A 14070-nucleotide genomic window follows, 5' to 3' on the forward strand; every position below is an offset into this window, starting at 1 on the left:
GCTGATTAAAACGCGTTTTTTGAGCAAGTTTGAATCTCCTCGACTCGAGGAATGAAGTCGAGGCACATAGGTATCTTAAAAGTCGGATATTTAAATCTTCAATTTTAATCGCGTTAAATTTTACATGAAATTAACATGAATAAATTTAAAAATGAGTTTTTTTTAAAAAAAATAAAAATACTGATAATGCAAAATTCAAATTTATATCTAATAAATAATTAATTATTAGAATTTTTAAAATTTTCCCAGATAAAATAAAATAGAAAATCTATTGGATATTTTATAAAAAAATTTGGAGACAAAATGACCAAAATAGGGCTACGTAGTAAACAAAATTACCCATTTAGTACAAGGTTATGGCCATTAGCTAAGAAGTCGCACGTGCCAATCACAGAGAGCGGGAAAGGCCCAGCTGTCTGCAAGATTTACGGTGTTTGTTTCCTCCGCGTAATTTGCTCTGAATATTCAATCACTTTCCAATCGAATCCTATTTTTCAATTTTTCATTCAGGAAATCTTCCAATCCCTCGCGTTTCCGCCATGAGCGTCTTGTTCCACTCTTCAGAATTCCTCCTCCCTTCTTCTTCTTCGTTTCCGGCAGAGCACCGGCGTTCTTCAACCTACGCTCTTGTTCTGCTCAACCAACGTCTCCCCAAATTCACTCCCCTGCTCTGGAAGCACGGTTAGTGTACAAATTCCCTGGGTTTTGATGAATATATTTTTGTGTTGATATGTATTTGTGTATTGTTGTAGAGCAGCACAACTTCGTCTGTGTGCCGATGGAGGTGCCAATCGCATATTTGATGAATTGCCTCTGCTGTTTCCTCATCTAGACGCTTTGGATGTTCGTAATAGGTTCGCTAAGTTTCTTTCTCTCCCATTATTAGTTTCTTTTTAATGTTATTTAGTTTCTCTCTTTAGTTATCAAGTTTCGTGCCTGGGGTTTTGTTCTCTGTTTGTTTTGAAAATTCAGATGGCTAATGCGTACAAACCTTCCTAGAGAGATTGTTGATGTTTGGGACCATGCCTGGATATTTCTGTACTGTTTTATTTAGTACCGACTGCTATGTTATGACAAGCTTTTAGGGTTTATTATTATTATTATTTGATTCAATTTGGTGGCTATAGCTTTGAAGTTTCAATTTAACTTGTGGTTTGGATGAATTTCCCAAAACGTTCCTTTCATTTTAAATGTTAACTGTTTCTTATTACGTTTTTGAAAATTTTCAGCATTTGATAACTATTACGTTTTTGTTCATCTTTCCTAACTAAACATTTGGTTTCTGAACCAAATTGCAAATGCAAAAACAATTTTAAAAACAAATTTTCTTAGTTTTTAAAACTTAACTTGGTTTTTAAAACACCCCTAAAATGTATGGATGGAAATAATGTTTATAAGCTTAATTTTTAAAAAACCAATGGTTATCAAATCGGGCCTAAGTTATATGTTTTATAGTTCTTTTTTTCTTATTCCAGTCGGTTCTTTACTGTTAACAATGGACTTGTAGTTCATGATTATGTGTAAAGTAATCTTAATTTTTACGAATCACACCATCATCATTCTTGATGTGTACATTATGCTATTGATACTAAAAGAAACAAATACCAGTGGCTGGCTGAAGAAGACGTTTTAAGCTATTTTATTGGGTTTGATGTGTACATTCCGTTCTCGAGCATTTCATGATAGTTGGTATTATTGTTACGAAACGAATAAACTATTCTAGGATTATATATCTTATGTTTTGGTGACTGTGAATATACTTCGATACTATCTGTTGATTTTTTTCTTTTATTTGCCAGCTACAAGCCAGATGTTATTAGTGGAGATATGGATTCAATTCGAACAGAAGTACTAGATTTTTATGCTAAGCAAGTATGTCATTTTTTCCCTTTCTCCCTCGAAAGAGTTTAGGACTCATTTGATAAATAGTTTTTCTTTCATCTTGTTTTCTCTCGGTTTCTTTCCGATAGTTTTTATCGTTCTTGGGGAAACATTTAGATTCTTAACCAAATTCTAAAAATAAAAACTAGTTTTTTTTTTGCTTTCTAAATTTGACTTAGATTTTGAAAGCTTTTTGTGAAGATAGATGGTAAAACAAAAAAAAACCTATAGGTTGAAATAGTATTTATACATTTAATCTTCGATAACTAAATGGTTATCAAACGAGTCCTTGGATTTTTCCAGGATTTTGCCATCTATTTTGAGACCACAGAAAGTTCTTATTCTGTTCGTACTGGACTATCTCACTGATGGGCTCTTTCTGCATCAAGGGTGTAATTTTTCCATTCCTATGTGTCGCTGAAATTCTGGCATTACTTGTTATCATGTATGCATTACTGGCTCAAGATATCCATATTCACATGGTGCAGGGGACCAAGATATTTGATGAATCTGAAGATGAGGATACCACAGACCTACATAAATGTGTTGCATATATTCTTCAGTCTATGCCAAATCTGGAGGAGTCTAATGTAGGTTGGACTTCGTTTGGCTGTTTGCGTTCAATGATTCAATTACTACACTTTGTTCTGTGCTCTGACTTTTCAGATCGGAATTATAATGTTGAGCTGTTCATTTTCAGCTGTGTATACTTGTTGCCGGAGCTCTAGGTGGACGATTCGATCACGAGATAGGAAACATCAATGTACTATGCCGTTTCTCAACTACGCGCATAATCCTTCTGTCTGATGATTGTCTTGTTCATCTTCTGCCAAGGACTCATCACCATGAAATCCATGTTGACTCATCCGTTGAGGGTCCGCATTGTGGTCTCATTCCAATTGGGATGCCTTCTGGAAGCACTACAACCAATGGTCTCCAATGGGATTTGAGTAAGTACTTTCGATATCATGCTTTCAAATTGTTCCCCTCCCGCCTTATCAGTGAATGACTGGCTGTGTCATGTCTTGGGAATTACGAACCTCCACAACGGTATGATATTGTCTACTTTGAATATAAACTTTCATGGCTTTGTTTTTTTTTTTTGTTAACGTTGGATTCATTCCAGCTGACACAAAGACGAAGTTTGGAGGTCTAATTAGCTCATCAAATAAAGTTAAAGGAGAGAAAGTAAGAGTGCTATCTGACACCGATCTTCTCTGGACGATCTCATTAAAAAAGGAATAAGACGGGGTTGCAGGATTGCAATGAGCTGGAGCTGCCATCGGCCTGGTAGCCAATGCTAGATTTTGAGCCTCCGAGCCCGCACATTCTTCGGCCAGGCATTCTCTGCATTAGGTAATGGAATCTTCTTTCTCCCTTTGAAATAAGAATAATTTTAAAGATCTACCCCTTCATCGGTCTTTTAGCTTTCCATTTTCTGTTAAATTTCATTTTTTTTATGTGATTAGGAAGTTGTATTGTTTCTCTCTCTCTCTCTCTCTCTCTCTCTCTCTCTCTAATTTTGGAGATCAATGCCATTATATATATATAAAAAAAAATGTTAAAAGTGTATTTTGTAGCATATTGTTGGTGTATTTTTGGCATCATTTTAAATTTATATGAATGACACTATAGTTGATATCATATGTTTTTTAATTTTTATACATTAATTGTTATGTCAATTTTCGTATGTTGTTTTCGAGACAACTAAACATATCGTCTATAAGAACTATTGAATAAGAAAAACCAACATAGCTTTAATTTACCCTAATCTTAATGTGGTGTGAATTTTACTATAAACTTTCAATTTATTCAAAAGTTATCCAATTTAAATAAGTGATACAATTTTTATTTTATGTTCAGCTTTGGTCCATTAAAAGTAATGAAAAACAAAGTATAAAATTTCAACAATTCATTCATTTTAATTAAAGTAATAAATTTGGTACAAAATTAAGCTTGATCACATACAACAAAAAATAAAAATATAATAACTGATTATATATGTATATATATTATGTGTATATGACGCACGAAAAATATCCTTTTAACCAAATTAATTTTTTAGTGGCCAATTTGGAGAAACAGAATAATTATTAAAAAAAAAAAACTATTAAATACTTAATTATAACTTATTATAATGAAATTTAAATAAATAATATTAAACCACAAATTTAGTCCCTTCTTTCAATTTTTAATTTTGTACCTAACCAACTTAAAAATAATTTAAAAATTAATTGACTGGATAGATATATATCGGTAGAATCTTTAATTAAAATATATTTAAGAACTAAAAAAAAAAAGACAAATATCAAAAATTTAGTTTGTAGTGAAAAAAAAAAAGAGGTGATGTGGAGGAAGCCGCTCAAACGAGAAGATTTCAGTCATGAATGTTGAAGCGTAGTTCCCTCGCAGTTTTTTTTGGCGCCAAAGTCTGTCATCTTCAGCATTGAGTTAGGGTTTCTATGCTATTGATGTGAGGATTATTTCTGAAATTACGATGGATGTAGGAATTGCTGTCGATTCCCCGAGCATTAAGCCCATTAACAAAGGCATTGTCCACAGAATTTGCTCAGGGCAAGTGATTCTTGACCTCTCTTCCGCCGTCAAGGAGTTAGTCGAGAACAGCTTGGACGCTGGAGCCACCAGCGTCGAGATTTCCTTGAAAGATTACGGAGAAGAGTGGTTCCAGGTTATTGATAATGGGTCCGGCATTTCTCCCACCAATTTCAGGGTATTTTTCGATTTCTCATTACGTCCGTATGCAGCTGATTTTTAAATTTTTTTTTAAAATTTTTTTTTACTGTTACCAACATCTATGTGATTATGAACAGTGGGATGATAAATCTATGGTTTAACTTCTATTGACCTTCAATCATTGATACCTTGGGAAGAACTCATTGTTACCCAGTTGATATTTACGCATTATCAATCTGGAATTTTTTCTTTGTTCGATACTACTGCATTATTTACACGAATATTCTTTCCACTATGTTTGATACGTTTGTTTTCTAAACGTCGCAGGTTCTTGCTCTTAGGCATCATACGTCGAAATTGTCTGATTTTCCTGATCTCCAGTCTTTAACCACGTATGGTTTCAGAGGAGAGGCACTAAGTTCTCTTTGTTCTCTTGGGAATTTGACTGTTGAAACTAGGACAAAGAATGAGTCTGTTGCAACGCACTTAACTTTTGATCATTCAGGACTACTAGTTGCTGAAAAGAAAACTGCACGCCAAGTTGGAACCACTGTCATGGTTAAGAAGTTATTCTCAAATTTACCTGTGCGCAGTAAAGAGTTCAGTCGTAACATTCGAAAGGAATATGGCAAGCTCATTTCATTACTGAATGTAAGTTTTCGTTCTTGCATATACATTCTAGCATTAGTGGGTTAAGTAGGATGTTAAGTTGGTCATCAGGAGATGCCAAACATGGGCTGTAAGAAGTATTTATTTGATAAGGTAGGATTTTAAGTTCATGGCTGAAAGAAAAATGGTGTGATCATAGATGAATAGGGTAGGCCTCTATTTGGTTGCTATCTTATGTATTTATATTTTTATAATATGTACAAATATGTTCATAAATGTAACTCCTTCGGAGCTGCCTCTTTTCCCTTTTATATTTAGTTTCATCCAATGCAAAGTTTGTTCTTTATTTCAAAATAATAATAATAAATAAATTTTCTCTTTTATATGTGAAAAATTCTCTCTTTTATGAACTTTCTGGTTACTTAAATGTCTTCAATTGTGCTGTTTCTGGTTGCAGGCTTATGCTGTCATAGCAAGAGGAGTTAGATTTGTATGCACTAATTCTGCAGGAAAAAATGCGAAGTCTGTAGTATTCAAAACTCAAGGAAGTGGTTCCATTAAGGATAACATCATAACAGTGTTTGGTATGACTACCTTCAACTGCTTGGAGTCTGTATCTATATTATTGTCAGATGATTGCAAAGTTGAAGGATTTGTGTCGAAGAGTGGACAGGGAAGTGGGAGGAATTTGGGAGATCGGCAATTCTTTTTTGTAAATAATCGACCTGTGGATATGCCTAAAGTGAGCAAGCTTGTAAATGAATTATATAAAAGTGCAAACTCCCGGCAATATCCAATTGCAATCATGAATTTCACTCTTCCAAGTAAAGCTTGTGATGTCAATGTAACTCCTGATAAGAGAAAAATATTCTTCTCTGATGAAACTCACATTTTGCAAAGATTGAGGGAGGAACTACTGAAGATCTATTCTCCAATTAATGCCTGCTTTTCTGTGAATAAAGTTGAAGAACCTACTAAACAAGTAGATAGCGTTGAGCTGTGTTCTGATAAAAGGAAATTGAGCATGTTAGTGGAACATTTCTCACCTGATGAAGGTAAGCTCAGAGATGCTTCTTCTCATCTGACTTTGGCTGATAATGATGATTCTCTCAAGATGATTGAAAATGTGGAACAATCCTCACAAACTATTGAGGTAGTAAGTAGTGATGGTGAGGAAAATATAACCAGAAAGGACTTCGCTCTTAGAGTACATGGCATGAAGAAGGCTGATGCTTTTTTAAAGGATTATGATCAGCATAAGAAAACTTGTTTCAGTAGCAAGAAAGGTGAACAAATTACTCCTTCCTCTCCATGTGTGACTGTTACTGGAACCAATACAAGCCGTGTTCAATCATCACTTGACAAGTTTGTAACTACAAATAAGAGAAAATATGAAACTTTATCTGCACCACTGTCTGAAGTGCCCATCTTAAGAAACCAGTTTCTTAATAATCAATGGAAGAAAATCAGTGCCGACAATCCTTCCAAGGATGTGAAATGCACACACGGAAATTGCCAGGTGTTTGATGATTTTTCAGAAGGGAATGATGAAGACAGCTCCATACAAACTAATACAGACAGAGTTTTCAATGAACTTGGTATTCCACTATCTTCTGCGGACCATAGTGATGATGGAGAAACAACAGAGGAGGTATACAATCTTTTACATTTGTGGGGGGAGGTTTGAAACAACTGGGAGTACCGTGAACCATATAGACCATTAACTTTGTATATAGTTTCCTTTCTTGATTAGAAACAAATTAATTCTCCCTTTTCGATAACTCTAAGCATCACTTCACATTATAAGTGATTCCTCTTTTCCCCCCTTTTGGAATACAGCTCAAAATTGTTGACGTTAGAGATTTTTCTTCAAATAATTGATAATTTATAGTGGCTCAATTGTTCTAGAAATCCAAACTACTGGCATGGAAGCCAAGACAAGTAAATTCAGTGAGGCATTAAAAAAAAGACTATCCATAATTTAATATAAGCGTCAAGTTATTCCTTCAAGACTATTGAGCATTTAGTGTAATTCAGTGCAACTTCATTCGTATTTTATATGAGAGCAAATGGGAATAAGTGCATGCTTGGTGGCAAGTGATTAGCTTGGTACCTCTTGATATAACAACATTGTAGGTGTAATTATACTGTCTGTCAAAATATTGACGTCACTAAGATTTCTGGCCCTTCATGTGACCGTTTCTCTTGTAGGAATGTACAGAGGAAGCCATAGCTAAGGTGCCTCATTCTGTTATAGAATCAACTGGTACACCCATCAAGGATCTTGAGATGTCTGAGGATCTTCCACTATCCGACTCTTCAGTACTTCCTTCTGGTTTTATGAAAGAAAGCTCCAGTCCTCAATTGAAGTTATGTTCAACGTGTCATTTTGATTTTCATGAGCTGAAGAAAAGGAGGACGCAGAGGCAGTTGAGAGACAAACTGAATGGCTATATATGCGAAAGGAAGAAGTTGAAATGGTCTCTGAAATGCTAACATTATTCAATAATATTCTATCCACTCTTGCATGTGAATAATGATTAACTTTTTATCATCGCTTGCAGCCACTATGCTGCTGCTACTCTGAAGCTTTCTCAACCTGATAATGAAGACCGGAAGGCAAGAGCTTTAGAAGCAGCTGCCAAGGAGCTGGACCGGCTCTTCAGAAAGGAAGATTTTAGTAGAATGAAGGTCTCTAATCTCGTCCCACTTGTCGTACCTTCGTAATGTTTGTTGCAGTTGAAACTATTACTTGCAGTTATTTGATGTTGACCATAAATTTCAACATATGCTTTTACATACAATACCCCTTTATTACAAGCTTTGACAACTTACACCAGTAGGATATGCCACTGGTGACATTTGATTGCTTCCATTAATATTGACTTCTCTCAAGACCTCATTAGTCTATAGCCATGCTTGGCCGTAGTTTCTTTGGGGCATTCTCTAGAAATGGTTATTTTATTTTATTTTATTTATTTTGGGAAGCTTAAGCCAAGATTGACACTGTTGAGTATTTAGTAATGTTCGTACAATCACGTCAATCTTGGCTCCTCTTAGGCAGCAAGGATGAAGCAGAGCATCTTTGTCCTACTTAGCTGGTCCAATCCCATTGCATTAATGAATAAATTGTTGTCCATCGATTCTTTTTCCAATTGAAGATAAAAGGACTATTAATTAAATCTATGTTTTATATAGGTTGTTGGACAATTCAACCTCGGATTTATCATTGGGAAGTTGGATCAAGATTTATTTATTGTTGATCAGGTGATTTTCCTTGCATCATCTTGGACTTTTTTGCTAAATTATTTTCATGTTATACCAAAATATAACTGCATCAATGGAAATATTCAAATTTTAGCATGCTGCTGATGAGAAGTACAACTTTGAGCGACTGTCACAATCGACAATTTTAAACCAACAGCCTTTACTAAGGTGAGGGGCTTTTCTGCTCTTGCTCTGTGTTAGTTTCTGTTGGAATGAGAATGAGAAACTATGGCTAAATATACTGGTTAGCAGACTCAGAAGAGAGAAAAAAAGAAAGTTTTGTGTGAAATCCTCTTCTCTGCTTTTCTAAGGTTAATTATTCTTGCAGGCCGTTGAGGTTGGAATTGTCTGCTGAAGAAGAAGTTGTCGTTTCAATTCACATGGACGTAATCAGGTGATTATAGTTTTTGGAGAAATTGTTTTCTCATTCAAGAAAATACCCCATAATTGATAGATTTTATACCAGAGAAATTTCAACAAAGGAAACTAGTTATGAAAAAGGAAGTAAATATTTCTGTCTCTGATCGAAGAGTTCCACGGAAAATAAATAGTTCAGCATATTTTGTATGACTCATACTAATTAGTTTCAATTTATATTGAGGTACCATTGTGCTGCGTATAATTCCAATCTTTTTATTTCCATCATTAAAATTTTAGTAATGCTTTGGTTAAACCTTATCTTCGTCATCTGTAAAAGTCACATTCTGTACTCTGATGACAGGAAGAATGGATTTGTTCTAGAGGAAGATCCACATGCTCTACCTGGAAATCGATTCAGATTAAAGGCTGTCCCTTTCAGTAAAAATATAACATTCGGAGTTGAAGGTGGTTCTCGTTTGCTTCGCTGATGCTTACTTTATAGCCAGTAATTTAGTAACATAGGCGTCAGTTAAGAGTTCATATTTGACTTCATCATTTTAGATATGGTAGTTGCGAAGCATGGTTATTCACATAAACTTGAACTGGGGAATAGTTCTATTTTATAGGATGCTTCTTGCTGTTTTCGAGTGCAAGATGCAATTCGATTACTATACTGACAGTGGTGGTGTGATTGAACAGATGTTAAGGACCTGATTTCTACACTTGCTGATAGTGAAGGTGAATGTTCTATAATCGGCTCGTATCGGATGGACACAGCCAATTCAGTCTGCCCTTCCCGAGTTCGAGCAATGCTGGCATCACGGGCATGTAGATCCTCTGTTATGATTGGGGATCCACTAGGGAGAAATGAAATGCAGAAGGTTACAGTCTTGCTGTCTCTCTCTCTTTTATGGAATCTCTGAACTAAAAAAATAAGCTCCTTGCATTGCTTGTGAGCCTCTGAAATTCTCTGGACGCAAATAGTATAGCTGCAACTCCTGATATGGTTATTTGTTTACACAGATAGTGGAGCATTTGGCAGAGTTGAAATCTCCTTGGAACTGCCCTCATGGAAGGCCAACCATGAGACACTTGGTGGATCTTACAACAATTAAAAGGTCAGATGAAAATAACCCAGACTGTTGAACACTTCTTTTTCTTCTTCGCCTCCTCCTCGCCTCTCTCTTGTTTAGAATATGGAGTCCTAACTACAGGGTCACTTTAATTTATGTGGGACAAACTCAAATCTAGCGTTAGGAGATAGAATCAAGCCATCCTTTTGTAAATATTTAACAAGTATATTAGTGAAAAGGTGTCATGTGGACCCTTCTATTCTATTGGCATAGGCTTCTTCTTGTCTCTATTTGCTCTTTTTTCTTCACCTGCTTTGATGTATGCCATGATCTTGGTCAAGCTTCTGCTAAACGTTTAAAAACTACAATTTACCAATTGGTGAAAAGTAGGCTTTCCAGCAACTAGTTTTAATCTAAAAGGTTATATAACATCTCTCAAATTTACTATTTATATTTAACGGTAAATCTTAATTGTAATTCCGTTATTTTACTGCTGACTTTTGTGAATAAAAATAGTTTGCATTTTCTTCATAAATTTGGAAAATATATTCGTAATAATTATATAATTATATAAAAATAAACATCTAACAGCTAAATTTAAAATTAATTAAAAGCATATATGAATTTTCTTGTTGTTAAGTAGTAATATAAAAAATATATATTAAATAGATAAATTTAAAATTATATTAAGGTGAGAAAACTATACACTACAGAAACTTAGTATTCAAAATAAAGAAGAAAAATCTGTTTTAAGTAGAGAAGAGCAGACAAACTTAAAGAGATGTAGTAAAATTCCACAGCCAACCAAAAGCATGGAAGTCTCCATATTACCAGAGAAATCGTAAGTTGTATTCCAGAAAAAAAAAAAAAATAGAAAAAAAATTCCTGAGGAAAAGCAACATGCAGCTCAGTTCCAACTCATTCTTAATGCATTCATTACCACTTATAAAACTAGTGAAATAATTGTTCTCCTGGATTGCAAAGAAAGATGTTAAGCAGTTCAAAAATAGCAGCAGTTCCAGAGGAATACACAGTAAAATAGGCCACATCATAAAAGCTCAAAAATTCAATTCAAGCCACCACAACTATGAAAACATTTTTATCAAATGCTTGGTTATTTCTGAACAACCCCGCAAAATCATGTGCTAGCTGCTGCTGCTTCCTTTTTCTCTTCTGAGGATCCACCTTTGATTTCCGCCTCTGCCTTAGCAGATTCAGCCTTATCACCGCTTTTTTCTGGCTTTGAGACCTCTTGTTCTACAAAACAAAATAACATAACAGCATCAACACAAAATAGCTAAAGATCAGCCAAATGCAGCAAACAAGTTAAACAGTCAACTTAAGTGCACTGCTTAATTAGACATTCAACCACTGCAGAAACAATTCATATACTGCACTGCTTAAGCAAAATGGGAACTTACCATCATCATCACTCCCGTCGAATTCATTATCATCTCCCATGCCTCCCATGTCCATGTCGCCCAAGCCACCCATACCGCCCAAGCCACCCATTCCGCCCAAGCCGCCCATGCCACCCATGTCACCAAATTTCTGCAAGATGAAAACATTGATTAGAACAAGATACAGAGATGCAAAATACAGCAATCAGTTCAACTCACACATCCTTACCGAAAAGTCCATGCCTCCCAAATCCATGTCACCTAGACCAGCAGTTCCTGAACAACAAAAGAGTTAATCAGTACACATTAGCTACACAAGATAGGATGAAAAGTTTAATTCAAGGTAATAACCCAACAGGTCAAGGCACAACTAGACTACCATTATCTTCATCCTCATCCACCCATTTGTCCCAATCTACTTTGACATAATGGGGTGGCTTTCCATCTCCACGCAATAGCTTTTTCCACCATCCCTTCTCTGCCTTCTCTAAGATACAGAATATGCTCCGAACTCCAATGTTCACTTTACTCTCCTGTTAGAACGAAATATTTGTGTTAAACGGTGCATCATATATTTCTACAAATTTTCCTGTCAACTAAGAAATTAGATGCGAACTATTAGGTCCATTCATTATATGATAGCATACTCGAAACGGAAAAGAAATAGCAAAAAATTTGAGTAATATGTCTACATACTTCAACATTAACTTTATCAAAAAGCTCCAACTTCAGTTCATAATGGTGATTCTCTGAACCAGCACTACCAGAGAAAGTGAATACTCCATCTGGCTCAAGATTGACCTTAGAATCCTTAGAGTCTGGGAGCTGCACAGTGATAAAGACCTTGTCCAGTCTCTGGGCCCATTTCACCTCAGGATGACGACTACATTTTATTAAACAAATGTTATCAGTAACCATCCATGTATAAAGAACTGGTAAGTCTCTAAAGATATGCCCTTATAGAAAATCATCAGAAGAATGAATTAAACTAAATCCCGTTTCTGAGTCCATATATCAAGCAACAGAATGCACTTAAAGAGTCAGCCACCTAATCAAAAGTTGAAATAACCACCCCAAGACGATGTTATGAAATAAAATTCAGCAAAAAAGCCAACAAGATAAGCCCTTAGCCTTAGTTGACTATGTTGACTTGCACCATAATAACACCTAAGCAACGAGTCTCAGCTTTATATTGACCCAACAAACTAAAGAATTCTTTCAAGTCCTAAAAGTAAAAAAAAAAAAACAATAGTGCATCCCCACCAAATGTACAGTATACGATGTCAACAGAAAACCAGTTTCTGCAACCCGAATATATATGATTTGCAGATAATCCTCAACGTATATATATAAACACACACGGGTCGTACCAGAGTCAAAACTTACAACCGTCCGAAGTAAGAAAGAAAGGAACTATTTAGAACCCTAAATAACCCATCATGATTTTCCCACAATACTCGAGCCCAAAACGAACCATCTTTTACGAAGTCCAAGAACACGTCAATTAGAAAGCAACACAAAAGAATTAACACGACCATCATCACTTCGTAAGACATTTCTACCCAAGAACTCTCAAGATAGACCCTGACTCCCAATACCAAAGTAAAAGAGACAAAATCAAGAACGAAGTTAAGATGATTTCATATATATCGCGCGACCAAGCACGGTTCGAGAAGTAAAAATGGAGAAAATGAAGATCACAAAACCAAAGATCAAGAAGAAGACCCAACAGTATGCAATCTTGGGAAAGATCTAGCTTGACAGAGTTAGAAAGAGAGTAGTAATTTACCTCATTGCTTCGGATTATACAAAGCTGATGAAAAAGAATGGCAAAACCCTAGAGAAATGTAAGAAAGAGGGTAAAGAGGAAACAGAAACCCTAACTCAGAAGATAAGCCAAGTGGGGGGTGTGAGTTGTCGAAATAAAAGAGGGGTGAACGAGGCTTCTAGTACTTTCTAGCTACAATCCCTCGCAAAATTTTCAATTTTGTGACGAATTGGGCTTCTATTTCATTGTCATGGGCCGATATTCTTATTGGGCTTTCGTTTGCCCAATAAGAATATCTACCCAAGAACTCTCAATAAAAGATCTAGCTTGGGCTTCTATTCTTTTATAATGGGCCGATAGTCTTATTGGGCTTTCGCTTGCCCTAGCTTGGGCTTTTATTCTTTTTCATGGGCCGATATTCTTATTGGGCTTCAGCTTGCCCTAGCTTGGGCTTCTATTAATTTATCATGGGCCGATATTCTTATTCGGCTTTCGCTTGCCCTAGCTTGGGCTTCGATTATTTTATCATGGGTCGATATTCTTATTAGGCTTTCGCTTGCCCTTGCTTGGGCTTCGATTATTTTATCATGGGCCGATATTCTTATTGGGCTTTAGTCTGCCTAGCTTGGGCTTCTATTCTTTTATAATAGGCCGATATTCTTATTGGGCTTTCGCTTGCCCTTGCTTGGGCATTTATTCTTTTATCATGGGGCGATATTCTTATTGGGCTTTCGCTTGCCCTTTCTTGGGCTTCTATCCTTTTTATCATGGGCCGATATTCTTATTGGGCTTTCGCTTGCCCTTTCTTGGGCTTCTATTCTTTTATCATGGGCCGGTATTCTTATTGGGCTTCTATTCCTTGATAACAATGAAGCCTTCTCCATTTAGAGAAAAATAGAAAGAAAAAAAAAACACGTGAAACACGTGAACGCGAGGCTCCACCTCGGATTTATGTGTGCATTTTTACCTTATTTCTCGCGTGGTGGTATTTCTTTTTTTTTTTTTTTTTGTAGTGCAT

At 35.7% G+C, this 14070-nt stretch overlaps 3 protein-coding genes across 10 annotated transcripts; 2 read left to right on the plus strand and 1 right to left on the minus strand.

Moving 5' to 3' along the window:
• Positions 1–438: 438 nt before the first annotated feature.
• Positions 439–3428, plus strand: LOC111455967 (thiamine pyrophosphokinase 1-like). Of its 4 annotated transcripts, none has more exons than XM_023097631.1 (6): positions 439–681; positions 758–854; positions 1800–1872; positions 2370–2471; positions 2582–2831; positions 3008–3428. In XM_023097631.1, the coding sequence occupies exons 1-6, from the start codon at positions 540–542 to the stop codon at positions 3124–3126; spliced, it is 783 nt and encodes a 260-aa protein (XP_022953399.1). In that variant the 5' UTR covers positions 439–539; the 3' UTR covers positions 3127–3428. The 4 variants fall into 4 exon arrangements, with proteins under 4 accessions (XP_022953399.1, XP_022953402.1, XP_022953401.1 ...); XM_023097634.1 differs by having other exon boundaries at positions 473–681; positions 753–854; XM_023097633.1 differs by lacking the exon at positions 439–681 and having other exon boundaries at positions 759–843.
• Positions 3429–4216: 788 nt separating this feature from the next.
• On the plus strand, positions 4217–10172 carry LOC111456643 (DNA mismatch repair protein PMS1). 4 transcript variants are annotated; one of them, XM_023098623.1, is made up of 11 exons: positions 4217–4612; positions 4903–5226; positions 5642–6835; positions 7396–7664; positions 7749–7875; positions 8383–8451; positions 8546–8619; positions 8780–8845; positions 9173–9276; positions 9511–9692; positions 9835–10172. In XM_023098623.1, the coding sequence occupies exons 1-11, from the start codon at positions 4379–4381 to the stop codon at positions 9955–9957; spliced, it is 2766 nt and encodes a 921-aa protein (XP_022954391.1). In that variant the 5' UTR covers positions 4217–4378; the 3' UTR covers positions 9958–10172. The 4 variants fall into 4 exon arrangements, with proteins under 4 accessions (XP_022954391.1, XP_022954392.1, XP_022954393.1 ...); XM_023098624.1 differs by having other exon boundaries at positions 5642–6832; XM_023098626.1 differs by lacking the exon at positions 4217–4612 and having other exon boundaries at positions 4897–4967; positions 5081–5226.
• Positions 10173–10791: 619 nt separating this feature from the next.
• LOC111456489 (uncharacterized protein OsI_027940) lies at positions 10792–13230 on the minus strand. 2 transcript variants are annotated; one of them, XM_023098366.1, is made up of 6 exons: positions 13074–13230; positions 11981–12167; positions 11664–11817; positions 11514–11560; positions 11306–11435; positions 10792–11141 (listed from the first exon to the last, which is right to left on the minus strand). In XM_023098366.1, exons 1-6 carry the CDS (start codon positions 13076–13078, stop codon positions 11023–11025), a joined length of 642 nt encoding a protein of 213 aa, XP_022954134.1. In that variant the 5' UTR covers positions 13079–13230; the 3' UTR covers positions 10792–11022. The 2 variants fall into 2 exon arrangements, with proteins under 2 accessions (XP_022954134.1, XP_022954135.1); XM_023098367.1 differs by having other exon boundaries at positions 11302–11435.
• Between the last annotated feature and the right edge of the window lie 840 nt (positions 13231–14070).

The sequence above is a fragment of the Cucurbita moschata genome, unplaced genomic scaffold, assembly GCF_002738365.1.
Source record: "Cucurbita moschata cultivar Rifu unplaced genomic scaffold, Cmos_1.0 Cmo_Scf00018, whole genome shotgun sequence".
Classification (NCBI taxonomy): domain Eukaryota; kingdom Viridiplantae; phylum Streptophyta; class Magnoliopsida; order Cucurbitales; family Cucurbitaceae; genus Cucurbita; species Cucurbita moschata.

Coding starts and splice junctions, on each gene's coding strand:
- LOC111456489 (XM_023098366.1), bottom strand. Junction 11,436..11,513: donor TGGGAGGCATGGACTTTTCG/GTAAGGATGTGT, acceptor TTCATCTTGCAG/AAATTTGGTGACATGGGTGG. Junction 11,142..11,305: donor CGACGGGAGTGATGATGATG/GTAAGTTCCCAT, acceptor TTTGTTTTGTAG/AACAAGAGGTCTCAAAGCCA.
- LOC111456643 (XM_023098623.1), top strand. CDS start 4,379: ATGGATGTAGGAATTGCTGTCGATTCCCCGAGCATTAAGCCCATTAAC. Junction 8,452..8,545: donor ATTTATTTATTGTTGATCAG/GTGATTTTCCTT, acceptor TTCAAATTTTAG/CATGCTGCTGATGAGAAGTA. Junction 8,620..8,779: donor AACCAACAGCCTTTACTAAG/GTGAGGGGCTTT, acceptor TTATTCTTGCAG/GCCGTTGAGGTTGGAATTGT.
- LOC111455967 (XM_023097631.1), top strand. CDS start 540: ATGAGCGTCTTGTTCCACTCTTCAGAATTCCTCCTCCCTTCTTCTTCT. Junction 682..757: donor TCCCCTGCTCTGGAAGCACG/GTTAGTGTACAA, acceptor GTTGTAGAGCAG/CACAACTTCGTCTGTGTGCC. Junction 855..1,799: donor GCTTTGGATGTTCGTAATAG/GTTCGCTAAGTT, acceptor TTTATTTGCCAG/CTACAAGCCAGATGTTATTA.